Source organism: Anser brachyrhynchus (genome assembly GCF_964034855.1).
Source record: "Anser brachyrhynchus genome assembly, chromosome: 4".
NCBI lineage: Eukaryota > Metazoa > Chordata > Aves > Anseriformes > Anatidae > Anser > Anser brachyrhynchus.
Window position 1 is genome coordinate 33,403,107 of NC_137698.1, and position 21,163 is coordinate 33,424,269.

Sequence of the window (21,163 nt, forward strand, 5' to 3'; positions counted from 1 at the left end):
GCCAGGCCCCAGCATCGCCACGACACCGTACAGCGCCTCGCTGCAGGAAGAAAGGAGTAGTTAGCTGGCTGTGCTTTGGAGAAAACCTTCTGAGAAGGGGTTATTTCTGCTCTGCTTTCTTTGATAGAAGCTGGTGTCACACTCAGGGTGGCAGGTGGCTACCACACTTGGTGCTCCGTATTCTGCAATTGCATGGGGGAAAGCCCACCTGGCATTTCTGAAGCTGCTGCCAAGTCAGAGGGCAAAACCAAGGAATACCTGACTTTTCTAAAGAGACCCCAAGCAGAACCTGAGATTTCAAAGTATTGCTTTTTTTTTTAACTACTCATCAATTCCTGAGTGAAAAGCCAGGCCCTGGTACCTGTTTTTACCCTTTCAGAATGGCTCCCTGAGCAGACCAGGCTGTAAAATGAGGGCATTTTTACTGGCAGAGGCAATGACAAACCCCCAGCAGGCCACACCCTGTCTAGCAGCAGTAGCTAGGGAGCACCAGGATTTCGCATGCAGCATCACTAACATGGCAAGTGAAGGGGTTCTTCACCTTCCCCTGCAGCCCAGGGGAGCCTGGGCTGCAGCCCTGCTGGGGTGCACCTTGCTGCATGCTGCGCCCGAGCATGCTGCTTGTTTTCCCAACAACAACCCCCCCAAAATTCTGCTGCTAAAGCAGGCACGCTTGCAGTGCCTGCAGCAGCAGAAACTGGTACGAACTCTTCCTCAGCTCTGGCAACGGTTTTCAGTTTTGCATCACTTAGGCATGCTCCAGGGAGGCCTGATAAGCATAATGCTGAACAAGTCTGCAAAGTCTGAGAACCATCTCTCTTATGGCTCTCAGCACTGTTAATATTCATGCAGCTGATCTAGCGTTATAACCCCAGTCATCTTTTCTACAAATAATGTGGGTCCTAAGTTTTGCGGCTGAATTAGGGTAAATTTTATTGCATGGTAGCCTTCCGAGTAACACTGAGGATGATAATTGAGGAGGCTTTCTGGCTGAGGGATTTTTGTCTGTTTAGTTGTTTCCTAGCACTGCTTCTGCTAAGGGGTAATTCCTGCAGAATAACATGGGTAGGCTCATTGCTTTGCTTAATAGAAACAGTGAAGAAGCTGACCTGACCAGAGCTGCAGAAGATATATTACGTTATCTCGTTTTTTTTTCAAGCTTATTACAAGGTTCAAGCCCATTATACTCGTTAAGCTACAATGAAGATTTGACCCATGAGTGCCAGAAGGGAATTCATCCTTATTCATCCTTATTCCCTTTCCCGATTACATAAATCTGAACGACCAGCTATTTAAACTCAGTAACAGTTAACAGTCTCTGATTACAACAGTTAATATTACCCAAAGGAATAGTAGCTACTAGTCGGAAAGCTGTGGTAACACCTTGCTAATGAGAACCATATTTAAGAATACTTTGGCTAACAGATTTCCATAAACTATTTTTTTTTCCTGTTAAATTTTTCTTTTATAGTGACGGCATCAGTAAGAGGGTCCATATATATAAATATATATGAATCCTGCAAATATCTGAAAACTGCTTTGGACTGCCTCTGAACATCCTGGAATTGTCTTCAGCTTTCTCTCTCAGGCAGTGGTGCCTGCTTCTCGCTTATAATAAGCAGATGTTTTCAGGCTGATTTCTTTAATTAAACCTTTCAAAGCACTTTGTGTTGCAAGATATGGCCTGAACAGAACAAAAGCGCCATCTCTGAAAGTGTTGGTGATACCCAGAATAACCCTTGAAAGCACTAGGGAATCAAAAATTTGCTACTTTCTTTTTCCATTTCCCCCCCTTTATTTTTTTGTTGTTATAGTTCAAGACTGGTTTTCCTGCCTGATACTTGGAGATCTCTAGCTTTTCTCATCTGGAAGAGGCTTTATGCTACACAGTTAACTTTTATATCTCAGGTAGATGAAACATAATAATCCGAAGGGATCACTCATCATAGCAACTGTCAGGGCTGTCATATCTCCTCTCTTCAGGGATTCCTTTACAGGAAATAAAAGAGAATATTTGACACAAATTCAAGATATCATTTTGTATTATATATAAAATTTAATTATATATATATATTATATATATGTATATAATTATACGTAAGAACGGGGGTCTTCTCCGGGATCCTATTTAGCTCTCTACAGTACTGTCTTCTGGAAAATTTCGCGTCAGCTGCCAACAGCAGAAGTGTACTACGAAGAAAGAACCAGCCCACAGCTGTCAGCCTGGTTCCTGAGGTAGCATCTGTTTGTTCTGGATTTGAAAAGCAAGGTGGGGAATTTTCCCTATGAAGCTGGCCTCTCGGACACAAATACTTTCAATATGTAGTGCTTCCCATGTGCTAGATGTTTCTATTTCTCACTGCTTTGGGATTTAACATGATGCAGGTTTATATGATGAGGAAAGGAAATTTCTAAAGGAAGCCAAAGAGCATAGCGCTCCGTTTCAAATCTGCCATGCAGAATTCATTCTTCATTGTATAATTTAACAGCTGCCTATTAAGTAATTGTTCATTTATTGAAAAATTTTCCCAAAGAACACTGAGTAAGAATAAAACGTTAAACCTTTGCATTGTTCCCAGGGACCTGGATTGCTGAGATCAGAACCGAAGCTGAACGAAAAATGGTAGAAGCATGCCTGTTTAACCAAAATTATTATTTGGAATTGCACCATTACGAGATAGCAAGATTATTCCTTTTTCACAAGGCTTGCCAAAATCTATATTCTTTATCTATAATCTATATAGCTTTCAGATTGTATTGTACAAACCCATGTCACAGCTATGCCTTAATTTGTTAGTAAACAGCCTAGTTCTCTAAAAGTTGCTCTCTCTCTCTCTCTCTCTCTCTCTTCCTCTCTCATATAAATATCATTACTGAAATATAAATAGTTAAATTAAAGTCTGCTTATGCTGGGACACACCTACAGAAACTTGGTTATATTTTACTTAGTCACAGGAAAGTTTCATTTGCATAGACATGGGAGAAGGAAGAACGTACCATCACGTAAAAGACAACAACACAGGGAAAAAGTTACTAACCAAAAAGCATGCAAATTAATTGAAATCAAGTTCTAAGCTTATATTCACTTGCCAGTAATTTTGATTGTGAAATGCAATCTCAGAAAAGCCTCGAAGCCTAGAATTTGATGAGGTACTGTTACCACTCTGTGGTAGTGCTGATAGCCTAATTCAGACAAACTGAGAGTTGTCCCTCTCCGGTATGCTTTGGGAAAGTGCCTTTACTTTGCCGCTGTTCCACTGACTCCATTAGTTTGGAGGATAAGGTGCTGATTGCCTAAAACTTCCCATTTTATAGCCACATAATGAAAATCAGAAGTAGAATCTTTAATTGGTCAGAATGCGGTACTGCCTTTTGCACAGTTAGAGGTTATTCTCCTAGTTAACAGAATACATGAGTCTAATGTCATTTTCTTCCTATGATTGTCTTTTCCGTATCTGTGCAAAATGCTTTTCAGGAGCTGATGTACTGAATAACTACTTTATAAAATGTAATGGGGGGGGGGGGGGGGTGCTGTTGATGGGCAAAGTAACATGACTGAACAAAATACTAATTATATAGGAGAGTAGGACAGTGTTGGATAGTGTCTGAAATAAAGATGAAATATAGGTATTCAAATTTAAGTCAAAAAATAAAATCTTAAAATTTGTGGAACTACCTCTGGAGGTGTAGACAAGAAATTAATAAAGTTTCTGAAAAATTTGGTTCTGCTATGGCTTGGAGGTATTCAACACTAAGATAAATCTGTAGCAGAAAACACCATTGTTGATGAAAATAGGTTTCCACCGAGGTTTCCTATGAACTGTTGTTTAATGGTATTATGAATAGCTGAAATATTACAACGGTGATTCAATTATTTTCAGTACTGGGGAATACCTTATTAGGATGTGCTCCCACCAAACCTGCTTTGCTTACCAGGACAGTTAGACTACCACAGCTAAATATAGATTGTAAAGGAAATGTGCTAATGCTTTCAAGTTCAAGCACATACTTAGACAAATACTGTAAATAGGCTACTGTTTTGTCAACTAGTACTCGAGGGAGGCACAGAGTAGATGCTCTCCCATGGGAATTTTCTGTGTTCCCTCTATGGCTTTTATGGAAACAAGTAGCTGCACTTAGATAGATATCTGAACCTTCTTTTTATTGTTATTAATTTCGGGCCCAATACCAGCAAGACGAGGCTTGCTAGCAGTGAACATCTGGGCAAGCTGCCCGATGTAGTTTTGCTACCACATCGATCTGCAATACCCTTGCCATTTCTGCCCTGAATTCTCCAGAGTACAGTTAATTTTAAACACAGTGCTAGAGCTGTTTTACCCTTGCTGTAGTAGCGGCCGTGGTGAACCTGACAAACTTTGTGTTCTGTTGCAGATTTGGAGAACATTTGGATTCGGTTCACTCGAGTGCTGCATCAGGTGCATTAACAGTAGGGCAGGAGTTAAGTACTGCCCATAAGGCTGCTAAGATTGGAGATCTGAGCCTGCAGCGTTGCACAGGTCAAATCAAAGTGGAGCTCAGTTCTAAACATTTCACAAAACACGGTGTTTTTCGCTGAAGACGTAACTTTTACAAGTACAGTTTTGCATGCAGAGTTCAATGATATGGTAAAGAAAAACCCCAGCAATGCTCTTGTACTATAAGCAAACCAAAATATCAGTATGTAGCACACTTACGTCAGACCCCTTTTAACTGGAGTTGTATTTGCATCAAGCTATAGCCAGACATGCAAAGGCAATTAACCCTATCATTAAAGCCAGTGTATTTATACAGGCAGTCCTTAGCTAACCTTCTCGCTGTTTGCATTGCTTCGCTTATTCTATAGGTTACCCCTGCCAAAAGCATCACAGTACCTATAACAGAGTAAGCAGAAATGGAGACACAGAATGGGGAGAAAAAGAAAGGTCTTGCACTGTATTAACTCTGTAAGTATCCAAAATGAGGCCATTTTCCTGAGCCGGGGTAAGAATTCGCAAACCCTCTCCAATGTGATACCAGTGCTACTCTCTCTGATATTACTACTATTAAATTTATAAGTAGATGTCTGTGGAAAAGGATGGGGTTGTCACCAAGACCTATGGTTTGAGACTGAAATTCCCTATTGATGAGTTCATCTGTGCTATCACCTTTCTGAGGCGGTGCCATCGCAGCATCTTCTTTTATCTTTACTATAACCTGAACCTGGTTCTGCTGTAGTTACTTGCTAAACTTTCACTGCTGTTTGTTGCAGTAAATTTAGTCCCTTTGTCTCCCATGAAGGGAGGAGGCTTGGGAAATAGGCTCCTGTTATTTGACTACATCCATGAAAATTGGCCTTATTTATCTTGGAAATCTCTTCTGTCTTTCCCAGACTTTCAACACGCCACTGACGAGCATCAAGTGTTAGGCTATTACATCTCTTGAAAATGAGATCCTGGCTAGCTTTTTTTTTCTTTAGCTGTTCCTTTTATTGGCACAGAAATTTTACATTATAGCTTTGCCTAAGCTCAGAGGCCCTCTTTCCCATAGGAATGAAAAAAGATGAAAGATTTAATTCTTGCTTTCTTACTGTAACTTCTGTTTTATCTTCCGTATTTTCTTTGAGTGCTGTAGGTTCTATCTACAACCATTATTTTATTGGCTAAGTCTGGTGCAACCTGCTTGCACACAGTTTGATAGTACTCAGTAAAACCAGGGGAGAAATTAGAAAAAAAAAAAAAAGTTTAAAAAAGGTTTCAGTTTTGTCATGCTGGGTGTTTAAAAAGGTCTCCCCAGGGTCAGCCAGGGCAGTGGTTTGGGAGTTAAAGGCAGAACTAACATGACTTTGCTTGGAAGGTTCTCTCTGTACAAGGAGCTCTTTGCAGCTCAGCTTGAACTTTGCCATGCCCTCACATGAAGCACAGAGGGTGTTTCAGGCCATTTAGGAGGTGGCAGCAGGAGGTCTGAAGTAGCAGATTTAGTGTGATGGTTTTGACAACCTATGTACAACATGCACGCTCCAGCCAATAGGATAAAGTTTGAGATACATGAACTGATCTATATTTCAACAAAAAGTGTGGTTCAACTCCCTTGTCACTTTGCTACCTTGACCATTTTGCTGCCTATTGTCTGATCTTAAGATTTTTTTCTCACACGTCGTGTGATCAAGACAGCTGTTGATCAGACATCCCTGGCTCCATTGCCTTCCTCCTACTACTCGTGCAGTACAACAGCACAGCTTCTCCACAGCTCTGGACCATGTTTGGCATGGGGATGCAGAGCATGGATAAGCACTATGCTGCAAGCCGGGGCTTTGTGCCTAGTGGGACTTTCAGCTCACAGGACTCTTGCTAAAGGGTCTGCTTCTCAGAGAGCAGCCTTGCCCCAGAAACCCTCCTCTGCCACAGGACCCCCCCAGATGCGCACCACCTGTTGCCCCAATACCTGGCTGCCTGCTTCTCTGATCCCAAAACCTCATGTGCGGAGCCTCAGATATTCGTAGGTTATTCGTAGCTGAAACATCTGCCTGAGACAGCACTGAGTTCCCACTCTCATTTCTGCAGGTGGTATGACGCACAGCACTGCAAGCCACTAGGATATATCTATCTGTAAATAATCACGGGAAATAGTCTTAAAAAAAGTAAGCACGCGAATTTAAATTGCATTAATCAAAATGAACTAAACCTTATACAGAATGCCTCCTTCAGCACTAGCTTCATTCGGATCCATGTTTTCCCATACAAAAAAATCCTTTTTGCTTTACTTTATCTTCAAACAACATTTCAAGCTTACAAAATTTACCGTGACATCTGATAAAAACAGAAATATGAGCACATGAATCAGATTAAAAATGCTGTTTTAGTACTTGAATGTGCTCCTTTCATTTGTTTATTCCACCTCGCTATTTGTGCCATTTTAAAGATGATGTAGTATAATACAGGGTTGGATTTCCTCTATAATCATAATTTTCTTGTAGATTTGTTACTAAAACATGTGTTCTAACTCACGTTTTCAGACCATCATCTCATTTTTCTATGCTTTCTAACATGTAATCTTTTCAGTTGCCAAGCTCATGTTTTAATGTATTTCAGTGCGGTTTTTCTTATACGTGCATTTTAAGTGTAATTAAAAAATGGTAGATTGCAGTCTTGCCATTAAGCTTAATAGTAACTTCTGGTACAGATAGTAGTCCATCAGGATTAAAAACACTACAGGAGGAAAATACATCCAGATGGTCAGTAGGTATACGTTCAGCCTCTAGACCGAGTGCTTAAAGAGTCTCTAGCTCCTTCTACATGCAAAGCAGTAAACTCGGGCAAGTTTTGTGTTCTCACTGGATCATATACTGGAAATCATACAGTTCATCTTAAAAATGTTCTATATTTTATTTTTAAAATAAATTTTATTGAAACTGTATGTGTGGTGGCACTAGACTGGCATGTGTTAATCTCTCTACTTAGTTCTGCCACCGCATTGATCTGCAGTATGTTGCTTTTTTATCCCTACTTTTTGAAGTACAGTCAGTCATGACAACATTTCCGTTAAAGACTAGGCGCTGAACCACTTTAATCTGTGACTAATAAAAAATCCTAACATTTTCATTAAATGTCACACAGTCTCAGCACTGTCATCACTGCTGGCAGAGTAGCGTTTTTCTCTTTTTTGAGCAAGGCATCTACGTCAATTAGATGGTCAACTTTTTCCTTCACTGCCCTCCATCAGTCTCCTTCACTTTCCCTCCCATGGAATACGTATTCCTATTAGTGTTCCAGGTTTGTTTAATCTAGGAGTAATCCTGTTTCTTGAATGGCAGAGGGAGAACACCACAACAAAGTGGAAAGCCAGGAGAATAAGTGATAGGTCCTGGAAATAAGAACTAGTGAACCCCTTGACATGGACAAGGTCTGAGGGAGACCACTGTTCTTGACCTCTCAAGTAGAAGAGATTCATATTGGAGGCGTAAATATTTTAGCACTGCTATTTCCTTTGTAGATGGCAATAATTGCACACACATTTTTGTAAACTTAGGAAACAGTTCACAGAAACATGTATGTTGAAATAACATCAACCTTTGATTCTACCTAAATGAAAACATTAGAATTAAATTACTTGTTGAGACGCAATGCCACTCGAGGAAAACAAAGTTTTAATTAATTACCGGATTAAATATTTATGTATTTATTAGAGGGCTGCTTTCTCATTCTGTGTGAACGGTGAGAGATGTTTTGTGCGGAGCCAGGGTTCGCTAGTGAAGGAGACTGCTGCCCGCACAAACACCCCCATCGAATTTGTTAGCGAAGGCATCAGCTGGGCAGTGCTGGAGGTGAGGTGGTTCAGCCGGTGAGGAAGGGACCTGGCTTCGGCTGGAAAGAGCGAGAGGGCACCTCTGTTGTGCCGTCCCGGGATCAGACGTGTGCATCGGGCCCACCACAGGTGCTCCGAAGGGAGCAGCGGGGCTGTGCGTCAAGGAGGCAAGGCAGCAGACGGTGCTGGTGACAGCAGCGGTTCCTGCCTCCCGATGATCCTGAAGTGCTGGGAACGAGGGCTGGGAAGTGTTGCCTCTCACATGAGCTGCTCTTGAGATGCTGTGGCTCCCACCTTCCTGCTCCGCAGATTAAAATGCTGCCAGCATGCCGTCCTTGGCACCGCGCCGAACGGCACTGACGGGACCAGCGCTAGCGTGACTGGTAACAGCTTTAAAGTGGGGAGGGAAAAAAAAAAAAAAGAAAATAGAGGGAGGTTTGGAGACTTGGATAAGCTCAACCATCTGTTTTTAATACACAAGAAGAGAAAAATCAGGTAAACAAGGTTACGGCAAGGGATAAAGAAACACCCAGCACAGGATGGTGGGGAGCGAGGAGCAGCTCCTGAGACGGAGCAGCAGGTGGGGAGGATACGTGGCGGTGAGCAGCCATTTGGCGTGGCCAGGCGGCCTCTGGCCCTGAGGTGGCTGGGAGGCCAGGCAGCTGGGGATACACCGGCACGGCAAAGGCGGGCACGGCAGGGAGCGGCGAAGTCACAGGGAAACCTCGGGTTTGCTCCCGCGTGAGTGTGTTTCACGGTGGGGACGTGGGCGGGCACCGCCTTGTAACCGGCGTCCGAGCCTCCCCAGGGAGCTGCGGGCAGCCACCCGTGGGGCAGCGCCTCAGCCTTGCGCGTTGCTCTCGCGTTCACAGACCGCGCCACTCCTCCGCGCACACCGCGGCTGCAGCGTAGCGGCCGCGCCCCGCCGCTCTGGCCGCCCGTTTATTTCAGTGTTTCGGAAATACTTCCGAGCGCCCGCACCGGCCGTTGCCATGGCAGCGCCAACGCCCCCCCCCCCCCCCCCCCCCCCCCCCCCCCCCCCCCGTTTCCCTCACACCCCTCCCTCCCGCCTCAGCCCGGGCTCGCGCCCCGCCCCTCGCGGCGGGAAAAGGGGGCGGCGCGCGCCGCCCACGGCTGCCGAGCGCGGCTGCGCGCGGCCCGCCCGGCCCCGCCCCTCCCCTCGAGGCCCCGCCCCTCCCCCCAGGCCCCGCCCCCTTGTCCCGGCCTGAACCACGCGGCGCTACCTGCTCGGCTCCACCTTGCCCTCCGCCGACGTCATCGCCCCGCGCCGGCGCGGGGCGGGGCGGGGCGCGGTGGGCGGGGCCTGTTGCCTGGTTACGGCTGTCATCCGGGCGCGCCGGCGCGCCGCTCTCTCGCTCCCTCCCCCCCCCCCCCCCCCAGCTCCCTCCCGCCCTCCCCGCCCAGGACCGGAGCGGACCCGGGGCGCGCTCCCGCCGCTCCCCTCCCGCCGCCGCCGCCGGCCCCGCCCCGCCGCCCCCCCCATGCCGCAGAGCGGAGCGCCCAGCCCCGCCGCACGGCCGCCCCGCGCCGCCCCGCCGCGGCCCTAGCGGCTCCCCCCCGCCCCCGTCCCGTGTCCCCGTCCCCCCGTCCCCGCCGCCGCCGGTAGCCGGGCCCCGGGGGGCAGCGGCGGCTCCATGTGAGCAGCCGATCCCCGCCCAGCCGCAGCGGGGGCCCGGCCCCGGGGCGGGGGGCAGCCGGCGGAGGGGGCTCCGGCGAGCCGCCGGCATCGCCCCGCCGGCACACGGGGAGCCCGGCGCGGCCGGGGCCGACAAGTGAGTACCCCCCGGGGGGCGGGGGGGCGCTCGGTACCGCGGGGCGGCCACTGGCCTCTCTCTTTTTTGATTGAAAAACCCCCAAACGCTGACCGAGCGGGTCCCGGAGGCGCCTCCCCGCACGTAGCGCCCTGGAGGAAGGCGCCGCCGGTCCGGGAAGGGGGCGCGGGGCTGCTCCCGCTGCGCCCCCGGCCTCCTTCTGGGAGGCAGGGCAAGGCGGCTGTCCTCTGCCTCGCTTCTGGTTTTTGTTTTTAGCCTCCTTGCAGAACGCAGAAACACCCCCTGAGGAAAAAGGAAACGCTGCCCCAGAGCCCGTGCCGCTCTAATGGAGCGCCTTAAGTTGTGCCCGAATGGAGCGAAAGCTCCGCGGCTGTGAGCGGGGAGGGAACTTTGTGTCTGCCGGTGCCGAGCTGTTCTGTCCACGGGCACAACTCAGCGATGGTGAGCTTCACGTGAGGAGGGTGCGCTAGAAAGAGAGGAGGTCCAACATTGCTTCTTTGAGGTGGTCGTGGATGTAGACCTGAGCTTGTAGCTCTGTGGGAAAGCTGCTGTTGGCATGAGTCCACCTTCAGTACAATGTCCTGTCCCCTCTCTGACCTGCTCATCTGCATTTCCTTCACCAGATGGAATTGGAAGTAGGGAAAAACGTAAAAAGTAGCAGAAGCGTATAACAACTGAAGGTGTGCAAGGGGTGCACGCGAGCTGCATGCCGTATTTGAGGGCTGCAGGTCTGAGAGCAGGGACAGTCTCCCAGCTGTGCTCTGCTCCCTCTCGCTGAGTAAGGGGCAGCCGCTGGAAACCTGGGGACAGCACAGCAGTCAGTAGGAAATTTGGCAGGTAGACAGGGCACCTGACACTTGTAAACTTCTTTTTGGGACCAAATGTGCTGACAGGCAAAAAGAATTTATTTTAGACCCCAATATCTCCACATCATAAGCTCACTGTTCTCACTGCTGTCCTAAAGGGAAAACAGGAGGACTGAACTCTCCATTCGGATCAAGTTTTGCTTTTCTTGTTCCAGGAGCTAGAGGTTGGGACAGGAGCTTGCCCTCCCTTCAGGCCACCGAGTTAAGGGGATGGTCAGCGTTTTGCTGTATGCAGTATCTGCAGGAGCTGAAAGGCACTGCATCGTTGTGTTCTTTTCTGATACAGTGATTACATTTGCTTTTGTGTCACTTCCTGGTTTCAGACTTAAATTTGCCCTTTCCCACTCCATCGTCATCCTGTTATTAGCTCTGTCTGTTGATGGCACTTGAGCGTTCCTGTTGCTGTTCCGGGTGGATAAATATTTCAAGAAAATATATCGCCTTATGTTATGATTTTTTTCAAGCTTAAGTTTATTTTTCCTGTTAGATCTTAGATCTACTCCATGTAGTTCCTTTGTTCAAGCTGAATAACCTTTTACTACTGCAATAGTGTCTCTGGTAGCAAAAGCACTGGTGTTTCACAGTGTATGCGAGCCTCATTTGTATTGGTTATTAGAGAAGCTTGCCAGTTTAGGAAGAGAAATCATTTATGTCTTCAGCCTGACAAACTAACTTTACTTCCTCCCATTATGTGCGCATGCAGTACTTTGCAAAAGTGCTGTTAATTACTTCAGTGGTGTTTCTCCTCTCTGAATTAGGAGAGGAGGGTGCGATGTTTCAGGCCTGGCAGTGTTATTGAACGGAGAGGAATGCTCTTCGGTCTCTTTAAAGTAAACTAAGTGAAGTATCTTTTAGTCAGCATTAGTCAGTCCTTTAGTCAGTTCTAAATTCAGGCTGTAGCTAACAAATGTGTTTAATCTTTTGGCTCTTTCTCTTAAGAACGCGTGCTTGTTGACTGAGTTTACATACATTACGTTTGAAATAAAAGTGCCATTAAGACAGAATCTGCAGAGCTGCTTCGGCTTTCTCTGACAGAGCTTCTGAATATCAGGTAATTCTTGACAGAGGTAATGAGGATTGCTTGTAATCGCTCTTGTAAATGCTCCTCCGTGACAGAAAGTATTGTTGTAGCTCAGTGAATCTGTGGAAGGGGATGGATGGTTCTGTACCGAAATGTTCTGCCCAGTCACGGGATGGACCAGGCCTGTTTACCAGCATCATCTCCACAGGCTGCTGTGGCAGCAAAGGCTTCAGATGCTGGCTTGACGAAGACCTGAACCACGTAAGCTCGGAGGTTCCCTCATTGCTAAGAAGATTCTCGGCCTGGCCTTTGGGTGCTGCGGCCACCTCTGTTACGGAGGCTGACCTGGCTTAAGCCAGAGGCCAGCTGAGCCCGATCACCCACGTCTCGTGGTGGCCTTGGCTGCTGACGCGGGGCTGTGAACAGCTCCGTGCGTTTTGGGCTCTTCCCCGAAGCAACCTTCCCAACACCTCACCACATGGCCAGGGCCCATGTTGCTCCTGTGTGTCTAGCGGCCCTCAGCGGCCTCCTCGCCTGCAAATACGTTCAGGGGCTTGGATGCAAGGGTGGTCAGGTCTCTGCTTCAGTCACTTGGGTGGAATGTAGCAGTTGTCAGCCGGGATGGATACCCTCTAACTTTTTTGTTTTATGAGGAGAGAGAATGAATACTTGAACCTGTCACAGCTTCGTGTTCAATAATAGAAAATGAAACGTGGCTTTCAGGCTTTACCTTTGTTTAGAGTATGGGTGAAATCAACCAATCTTTTCTTAGCTCCACGCTCTGGTCAGCAGGAATCAGTAACTAACTAATGGCTCGATTAGGCACTTACTTGAACTTTAAGCTACGGGTTTGATCATTGTCATTGTTATTCTTCCTTTGAGAACTTTGTGTATGCAAGAAGCTTTTTGGCTTTAATGAGTACAAGAGGCATTGCAACTCAGTCATGAGGGAACACTTTGTGGGAAGGAAGGGGAAACAGGAGTAATTTGTCTGTGACGTTGTGAATCCTGCCTTGTTCTTGTTCTTACCACCAGTGGTTCTGATCAGCCACTCCAACGTTTATCTTGTATTGATGTATGCATTACAGTTAAGCATTTTCTGATATGTTCTCGCTGTTTTTGTCAATGTTGTGGATATGGTTTACGTCAGTAAGCACTTTCACTTGCAGCCCATATTCCTGAAGTTTATGCTCTCTAAAGAGCCGAATAAAGTGTCATCCCCCCGACTCTGAAATAGCAGATTTCTTTTCAGAGCTTGACCAAAATGATTCAGATTTGGAAGCATAACTTATGCATATTATAACTTACGTTACAAGGATACATACTTCAAAAATAAGTAATGTCAGGATGAAAAGAAATTGCTGAGTTGAACCTTATTCACTGTGAAAACTTGTGCACTGTGACAAAAGGTACATGAAAGTCGATGACATCTCTTCAAGAGTGCTCATCTTTGCAAAACAGACGGGTCTCGATCATGCAGAAGCTCTTCAATACTTTGTTTTCTCAGTATTCTATGAAACAATCACATTCATTTTTACAAGGGGGAAACAATGTATTTTTCCATAACGTCATGTCTTAAGATACTGGCAGATATCTTTTCCTGTTATTTATTGGGACAGTTCGAGATGTTACCATCAGCTAGAGAATACAGCACCTGCAGCTTGGCTGGTAAGAGGAGATGTGAAATACTCCTTATTGTTCAAGACTAGCTTGTTTAGCTCAGATCATCTTTGTGTCTGGAGCTGAGATGGTTAGCTTTACATTGAAGGATGAGGAGTCTTCACGCGTGCTGTTTTGATAGCAAAACACTGATGAGATGATTTCAGGAAGTGTATGCTTGCAAACAGCTGCAAAAGCAAGATTTGCTCTCTTCCCTGTCCCAAATCCCTCCAAGATGATCAGTGGTGGCCATTGCAGTCTGAACCAGGGTGCAAGAGCTGCCCAGCCAGAGTGGGAGCTGAGAGGGGTGAACCTCCTCGGGGCACCCAGAAAGGGTATCGTGGAGCTGTGGGGAAGGAGTTGTGGTTGCTTCCTCTAAACTCCTCTAAATCTCCATCGATGAATCTTGCACTCCTACGTGGCCATCCCAGGCTGTTGATTCATTCTTTCTCATCCCTGGCCCCTGCTTTTATGTGTGGATCCTCTTTGAAAATTAGATATCTGTGCTCATTCTAGGATAATGGTTATGCTTGTTACTAGATTCCCCTTTCCAGATCCCCAGCCTTTTGGTCTGATGTTGATGCCTCTCTCTGAAGGTAGAAGCGGAAATGTTGCTCTGGAGAGGTGGGGGGGAGATCTTCAAGCCGTTCAGGTTGAGACGTCCCTTGTGTGTTCCCTTGGTTGGGGTTATCAAGGAGTTGAAGGGAGGTGGTGGAGAGCCTACTGCATGAGGAGTACTGAGAGCCCATTTTAATTGGAACGAAATATTTGTGAATGCAGCATTAAGGTAACCTACCTGTGGTTTTGTGTTGTAGGTTGTAGCAATTACTTTGAACTCCTGAAGGACAGGAACTGCAAACCCAGGGAGCGTGGTGTTGACAGTCTCTGCTCAACGCTGCCCGCTTAGACTGGCGTAATGTCCTTAATGCACACGTGGGCTCTGCGTGCTCACAGATAGTGGTGAATACTTCTGGAGCACATGTTCTGCAGGGAAAAGTTTTTCACCTCTTCTTTAAGGTGGAACTTTACGTTTAGATCTGCTGTAGCATATGGGATCTGCTTATGCTTGCAGGGTGTCTGCCTCATTATAAACTGCAGTTGAAATGATATTTTTCTCTTTGTGTGAAATACACGATGTGCTTTATAAGATAGAATGTGTATCCTTGTGTATTTGCAGGAATGAAAGCAGTTGCAATGTTTTCAGAAGTGAACAGGCTACTTCAGGACAAGCTACTTGTCTCACTGAATGAGTGATAAGCCCAAAACACCACAAGCTGAAGCCAATGGGGAAGAAAAGATTTCAAGCTTTTTTCCAGCTTCCCTTTTTAGGAAAGTAAGCTGCTCAGTGTGTTCCCTGGCGAGTGCAAGCCTTTCAGCATTGTGGCATAGTTCATGCTTGAGAAGTCTCTCACTAGCTATTCCAGTAGCTGCAAAATCTGGCATTTCTATGCTAGACCTGACAATAGCAGATAGACGCTTTTGTTGACTTCTCCTTCACCTAGTAAAGCTGTTTTTTAAAAGATTATTTTCTTCAGTGTTCAAGATCATAACTGCTTAATAGTGATAGCGAAAACTACAGCTTTGGATCTCTGGAAAATATTTAACTCATCTTTTGTGGCAAGTGTGGTCTCACATAGCTCAGCACAGTTTTGAATCTCCGTGGAAGATCTGATGCTTACATCTTTGCTTTAACAAATGCTGCATCTCTGCTGAGCAGTGTTGTGTGACCCAGGCTAGGTCAGATAGTCAGTAAACATGCAGTTTGCCAGGTGTGCCTAATTCACTTGCTGTTTATGTTTAGTTTTAATTCATGCAGAGGTGCTCAAAGCAAAAGATCTTTTGGGTTTCCATGCAATAGAGATGGCCCTGAAACAGATCCTGGAGATACCCTTGTGTAAGTAGCTTGGAACATCTGTTCCTGATTTTTTTTTTTTTTGTCATGGCCATTTCTTCTGTTGTTGCGAGAGCTGATGAGTGTGTTCAGATCCGTGGTGTTCCTGTGAGTGGGTGGATCACTAAAATGACAGCAAACATCTTTCTTTATTGCAGAGTGAGATAGTAACAGTTCTTAGACATCTTGAGGGCATCTTTAAGTCATCCTAAGGTAAAAGTCACTGCATTTGAAACATCGCAGCAGGAGCATGCAGGCCTCGGTAGCCCCTCAGTAATTCTGACTGTGCTTTGACACTATGCTCTACAGGAAAGCAACAGCGCGTGTGGAGTAGGTCCTCCTGAGGATGTTTTGTGTGGGCTCTGTAACGGGCAGGTGTCTGAACTCTTCATTTTCAAACCTGGAACACAAAAGTGTGTTTGCATTAACCACACCGATTACCTCCTCCTTAGCTTGTTTGGGTGTTTTACATACCCGAGACAGCACTAAAACTGGGGTGGTTCTTAGACAGGGCTTGCTGTAGCAAAACAACTTTAACACAGTTGTGTTTGTTTTCAGGACATTGTGTTTCTTTCTTTTCTTTCTTTCTTTTTTTTTTTTTGTGTTGAATTCCTAGCTTTACAGCTTATTGCCATGGTAAATCTCGCAAATTGTTTTGTTTTTTGTCCTCTGAATACTGTTATGCCTGACTGTTCTGAAACCAAGTAATTCCTGATACGCAGTAGAAAAGAAGTGGGCTGATCTTGAAATAACACGAGAGGGTCAAACTTCAGCTGGAGCACTACTGATGTTTGGTTGTGCCTCGCAGGAGCGTGAGATAACACTCGGCGAGAGTCAGGAGCATGGGCAGGATCTTCTGTTCGGGGCGTCGGGGCGGGTGGCGCCCCGTGTTTCGGGGTGGATGCGCAGCTCTCTAGGTAGGGGAGCTGCATGCTGCGGTTGCTGGCTGGCTGTGTAGGAGGTAGGTACAGTCATCCAGCTCAGCTTGCGTGTTGTTTACACGGGCTGTGGGAACCTTTCAAAAGGGTGCTGGGAATGACTGGTAAAACAAAAGCTTGTTTGGTGGCACAAAAGAAATGTTAACTTCTGGGTCCTTCTCGCTCCTGTTGTTTGTTTACACTGCAGTGCGGTGGGAACAAAATTAATTGTGTAGGTTAGGCACAACCTAGTGAAGACTAAAACAGGAAAAAAAAAAAAAGAAATTGGAACAATTTACCCTTCACAATATCTTTCCCAACTGTGGGAAGACCGAGGACTCCAGTGGTTGTTATTCACTTGGCCTTTACAGGGGTTGTCCTTTCATGCTGTGTTTGACCTGTTCAGTCGCTGCTGAAGGGGATGGTCCCAAAGAGCTTCTCTCACCCCTTGTCATCTTGCTGTGCTAGTCTTTGGTTTAATCTGACTTTTTTTGGTAATTGAATTCAGGGAACTAAAACGGTAGAAAGCTGACAGCTCAAGATGAAGTGAGAAGGGAACTAAAAACCGAGTCAGCTCGGTGTTGCACAGGATGTGTGAGAGCTGACACAGGATGCAGAGAGTGTGCGCGGCTGGTGGGGGACCCTTTGGGCAGTGGCTAGCCACTCGATCGGTGTAGTTGTGTCCCGAAACCTCACAATTGTGGTTTGATCTACTGAAGTTGGTGTGGGGCGTGTGCTGCAGCCAAAAGGGCTGGTCTTGCTGCCCCCTGCCCCTTTCTGGCTTTTGCGGTGATGCTGTGCACTTCTCAAATCCACCTGGCTGTGGGCCAGTGAGTACCTCTAGCTTTTGTGTAAGGGAAGAGTGGGATTGCCCCTCTTCAGCAGAAAGTCAAATAAGAATATCTAAAAATGCTTACAAACAGTATACTAAACTGCAGAAGTATCGTCATATGTTTCATGCTGTATGCGCGTGACAAAAAAACCCACCTTCAGCTACTACTCCAACTCAACCTACAAAAATGAGCGTGCACTTGATCTTCAAAGGTTTTTCCCTGCAGTTCTCTTCATATCACAATCATAGCATTGCCAACCTGGACAAACTAATCCTTTGATTCAGTAAGATGACACTTAACACAGCGATCAAAGCTACAGTGAGCAGAAATATTAGTATTCGAATCTGTAAAACACAAGGGAAACAAATAGCTCTACGAGCAGCAGAGCTAATAAAATCTCGTTTCCTATGGATTTGTATCCTGTCTGCTGCTGTAGCCCTGCGCTGCAGTAACTGAGCTCTCACTGCTGTCCTGATGCCTTCTGTGCCCTTCCCCATCACGGATCGGTCGGTCCCGCAGCCCGAGCGCTGCCCTACTCCACGTGTGACCCACCGGTCTGCGTGCAGCTTGCTAGCTGGGCTGGAGGCAGCGTGTGCCACGAGCAGTGCACAGCTACCATGCCTGCTGTCTGCTGCCAAAGAGGGGGGGAAAAAATCACATTCAAGAATCCTACTGGCTGTAGAGTTGAGAGTCAACTTCTCTGCTGTTCTCACCATCCCTTAGCTGCCACCTCCAGAAAAGAGTCAGGATCTCATTATGGAATTTATTGATCTTTTTGTCTTCCACTCCTTTCTCTTCCAAACTGCTTTTTGAAAGGGTGTTGGAGTGCCACTGAATAGTTTTCATGTGTAAAACTTTGGTTAGTTTCCCTTTCTTCAAGATCAGTCTTAAAATTGTTGTTACAGATTATTATGCTGCTTACTAAAATGTAATCCTTTAAAAAATCTGTTAGGATTTTAGTTTAAGTATGTTTTTTTTTTTTACCTTGAACAAAATCTTGGGGTCTAAACAACTGTTTTATGCCTTCTATTAATCAAAATTTTATAGCATTGTCTTATATGTGAAGCTTTAATCCTGTAACTTAATTAAGTGTACTGTTTTTGTTACAAAACTCCAGGTGTAACTCCCACCTTCTTAATTTCTTTCTCTGTAGCCTTTCCTGTGTGTTATTTTGTTGCATCTCTAACGTTAACGCACCTGATTTTTTCAAGTGTTTTGGCATGGCCTTTAGGATGACTTCGGTCAACTTTTACCTTTTTTGAAAAACTGCTTTAGTTTAATGAGCATTTAAAACTGTTTTTGACATTGTTCTGTTATGTTACAAAGTTTCTCCTTGAAATGCGGTATTCAGCTACATCCTGACATGTAGCTGAGCATCATTCTTCAATGGGCTGCCCAGAGCAAACCTGTTGTTTTCCTGAGTTTGTTGCCGAAATCCAGAAAGTCAATGAGTAGCATAAGCACCTGTAAACACAGACATGTCATTGCACGTCATTGTCTGTCATGTATTACCCTTTTAGCTTGGTCAGATTACCTGAAATCCTTACGGTTCCTTCTCTTAACCTTAAATAATTTTGACATGAGTCAGTTGTCAGTTTTGCTCCTTTGCCACTTTGTAGTTGCTGGACCACTAGTGACTGTGTGAAGTAGTTTTAGTATAGAACGAGGGCCTTCTGCTATTAGCCCTTTTCTGTAAAGTAGTACGCCACTTATTGCTTTTTCTTTTGATGCCTTTTTTTTTTTGCTGGTAACTAAATAAAAACAGTATTTTCCCCCCTAACACCAAGATTAATTTTACTGGCCTGTTGTGGCTTTGGGGAAGGCTCTTTGGGAGTCAGCTTTTCAGCTGTTTCTCCTTAGTTCACTGCTGTTGTCAAGTTCTGCCAGCCTAAAAAATAATAATAATAAAAAAAGCTTCCTTAACAGAAACTATGCTGTGTATGTTCTCCGATACCAACCTGCGTAGGTTTAAAAATAATATTCTTTAAACAATTTTTTCAGCTAGCTTGCTGATGGATGAAAGGTTTGTTTGTCTAACTCTCTAAATCATATTTACTGGCTCTTTTAAATGTAAGAAAGAACTTTTTTTTTTCCCTAACACTGGAATACTGGACGTCTTTAGGAAGTTGATATAATCTTTAATATTTGCAACTTACTTTTTCTCATTCCTCTGACACAACCCAGTTCTGATTTTTGCTCATAAAATGGCAAAATGCCCAAGGTAGCGGATTTCCTCTGAACGAGGTGTTAATGGGAAGGTGGTTAGCTCTCTTCCACTCCCCTAAATCGTGCGGTTGAGTGTTGAAACTTGTCTGCTCAGGTAGATGTTGAACTTGGGGTCTAGGAGGCCTTGGCTTCAGCTGGCAGAAACCCTGCAAGCTGTGTTGCAGTGCAGAGGGAGCAAGCAGGAGCAGGGGGGTCTCTCCAGGTAATGGCCAGACGTGTCATGTGCCTTTCCGTCTATTGCTTGTGTCTGTTTTCAGGCAGGGATAAAAAGAAAAAACAACCCACCGAATACCACAAACCTAACCTGGAGTGATTCCTGTAGCTTTTCTCAGGAGAAAAATGCCGGCCAGGACTGTTGGGTAGCAGGTCACTGTGCTGCCTGCTACACAGATACGGTGTGCAAGGGGCAAAGCTACAAAACTGCTGTAGCTGTTGTGGCGGAGAATAAAAATATTTCGTTAGAGGTGTCATGAATTTTGTAATATTTTTGAATGAAAGGTCAAATTCCGTAAAATATCTTGATTTAATGTATTTTATCGGGCTTGTCAGCTTTGGGGGGAGGGAAATCCAAACATTAAAATACTTTCCATATTTTAACTGAAATTATCTATTTTAAAACAAATTTATTAAATAGCTTTAAAACAAAAATTGTCATACTAGATCACACGGAAGTTCTTTCTTTCCCTATGTCTGATATCAGCCATAAAATTGAAAATGGTGCATAGGAATCCCGAAGTTCCCAGATTAGTCACACAGCCCATCTTAAAAAACATCCCTAAGTGGATACATAGGGAAAATTGATAACGAGATAAATGGTTGACACTTCTCTCCACACAGAGCTGCGTGCAGCTTAGGGAACCTCTGAGCCAGAGATTGTTTCTGTTTCTCCAGAAACTGGTGAACAGTTTCTCTTCTTTGAACTTCTCCAGTATTTCCTTGAATCCATGTAAAATTTTCATCTCTCTTGCATCCTTTTGCAACAAATTCTGCAGATCTACTGGCTAGGGCATGAAGAATCGCTCCTAACTTTTGAACGTGTCTGTCTAGTTCCTGTATTATATGTATGTATTTCTGCCTATATTGCTGTCTAGTGTTTGTGTTGGAAGGAGCAGTGACAGTCAGTTACTATCGTTTGCTTTTTCTGTCACTTGCCTTTGTTGTAGTCCCTTGAAGTTGGTCTCTTTGGTCTGGAAGAGACCATTCTTCAGATGCAAATTCTTCTATACGTAAGTCATTTTTGATGAAATAGTGCACATCTATAAAAAGACAGATATTTCTACATTAACTGCCTAATTTTTTCATTGAAAAGGGGAAGTGCTATTGGGGACCACTGCTTACTAGTATTTCAAGGCTGAAGTCAGTCCTGGGGATGGCAGCCTGAGCTGAAGCTTAGGCTATGGGGGGATGTTTACTGAAGAATTGCTTGACCCTGTGGAAACGAAGGGTATTCAAGTAAGGAGGAGGAATTTTCGTCTGTGTCTTCAGGAAATGGCAATTCCTGTATAACTGTTCCTGTGTTAAGAACATCAGCACAGAAACTCTCAAGATTGTGTCTTGATGATATAGATTATTAAAAAATAATAATTAAAACAGGATCTTTCCGAAATAATAAATAGCTCATTTCCTATGTTAATATTTCAACTGTTGCAACCAGGCAAAGTAAACAAAAATTCTGCC

The 21,163-nt window shown here is 45.1% G+C and overlaps 2 protein-coding genes across 3 annotated transcripts in view; one reads left to right on the forward strand and one right to left on the reverse strand.

Annotated features, from left to right (window-relative positions):
• Nucleotides 1-5,635: 5,635 nt before the first annotated feature.
• On the reverse strand, nt 5,636-10,028 carry LOC308194059 (uncharacterized protein; the record flags this gene model as incomplete). The annotated part of the gene is made up of 2 exons (XM_080589429.1): nt 5,636-8,670; nt 9,525-10,028. The coding sequence occupies 2 exons, from the start codon at nt 10,026-10,028 to the stop codon at nt 8,539-8,541; spliced, it is 636 nt and encodes a 211-aa protein (XP_080445555.1). The 3' UTR covers nt 5,636-8,538.
• Nucleotides 9,787-21,163, forward strand: part of FBXW7 (F-box and WD repeat domain containing 7) — a 168,014-nt gene continuing 156,637 nt past the window's right edge. Inside the window, exon 1 of one of the 2 annotated variants that reach the window (XM_080589418.1) lies at nt 9,787-10,073. Coding sequence is in view for 1 of the 2 variants with exons in the window: in XM_080589417.1 (XP_080445543.1) it covers nt 10,512-10,514 (3 nt within the window). In the remaining variant the exon portion in view is untranslated. Of the gene's footprint in view, nt 10,074-10,103; nt 10,515-21,163 lie in introns of those variants that run through there. The other variant, XM_080589417.1, reaches the window with a different exon arrangement.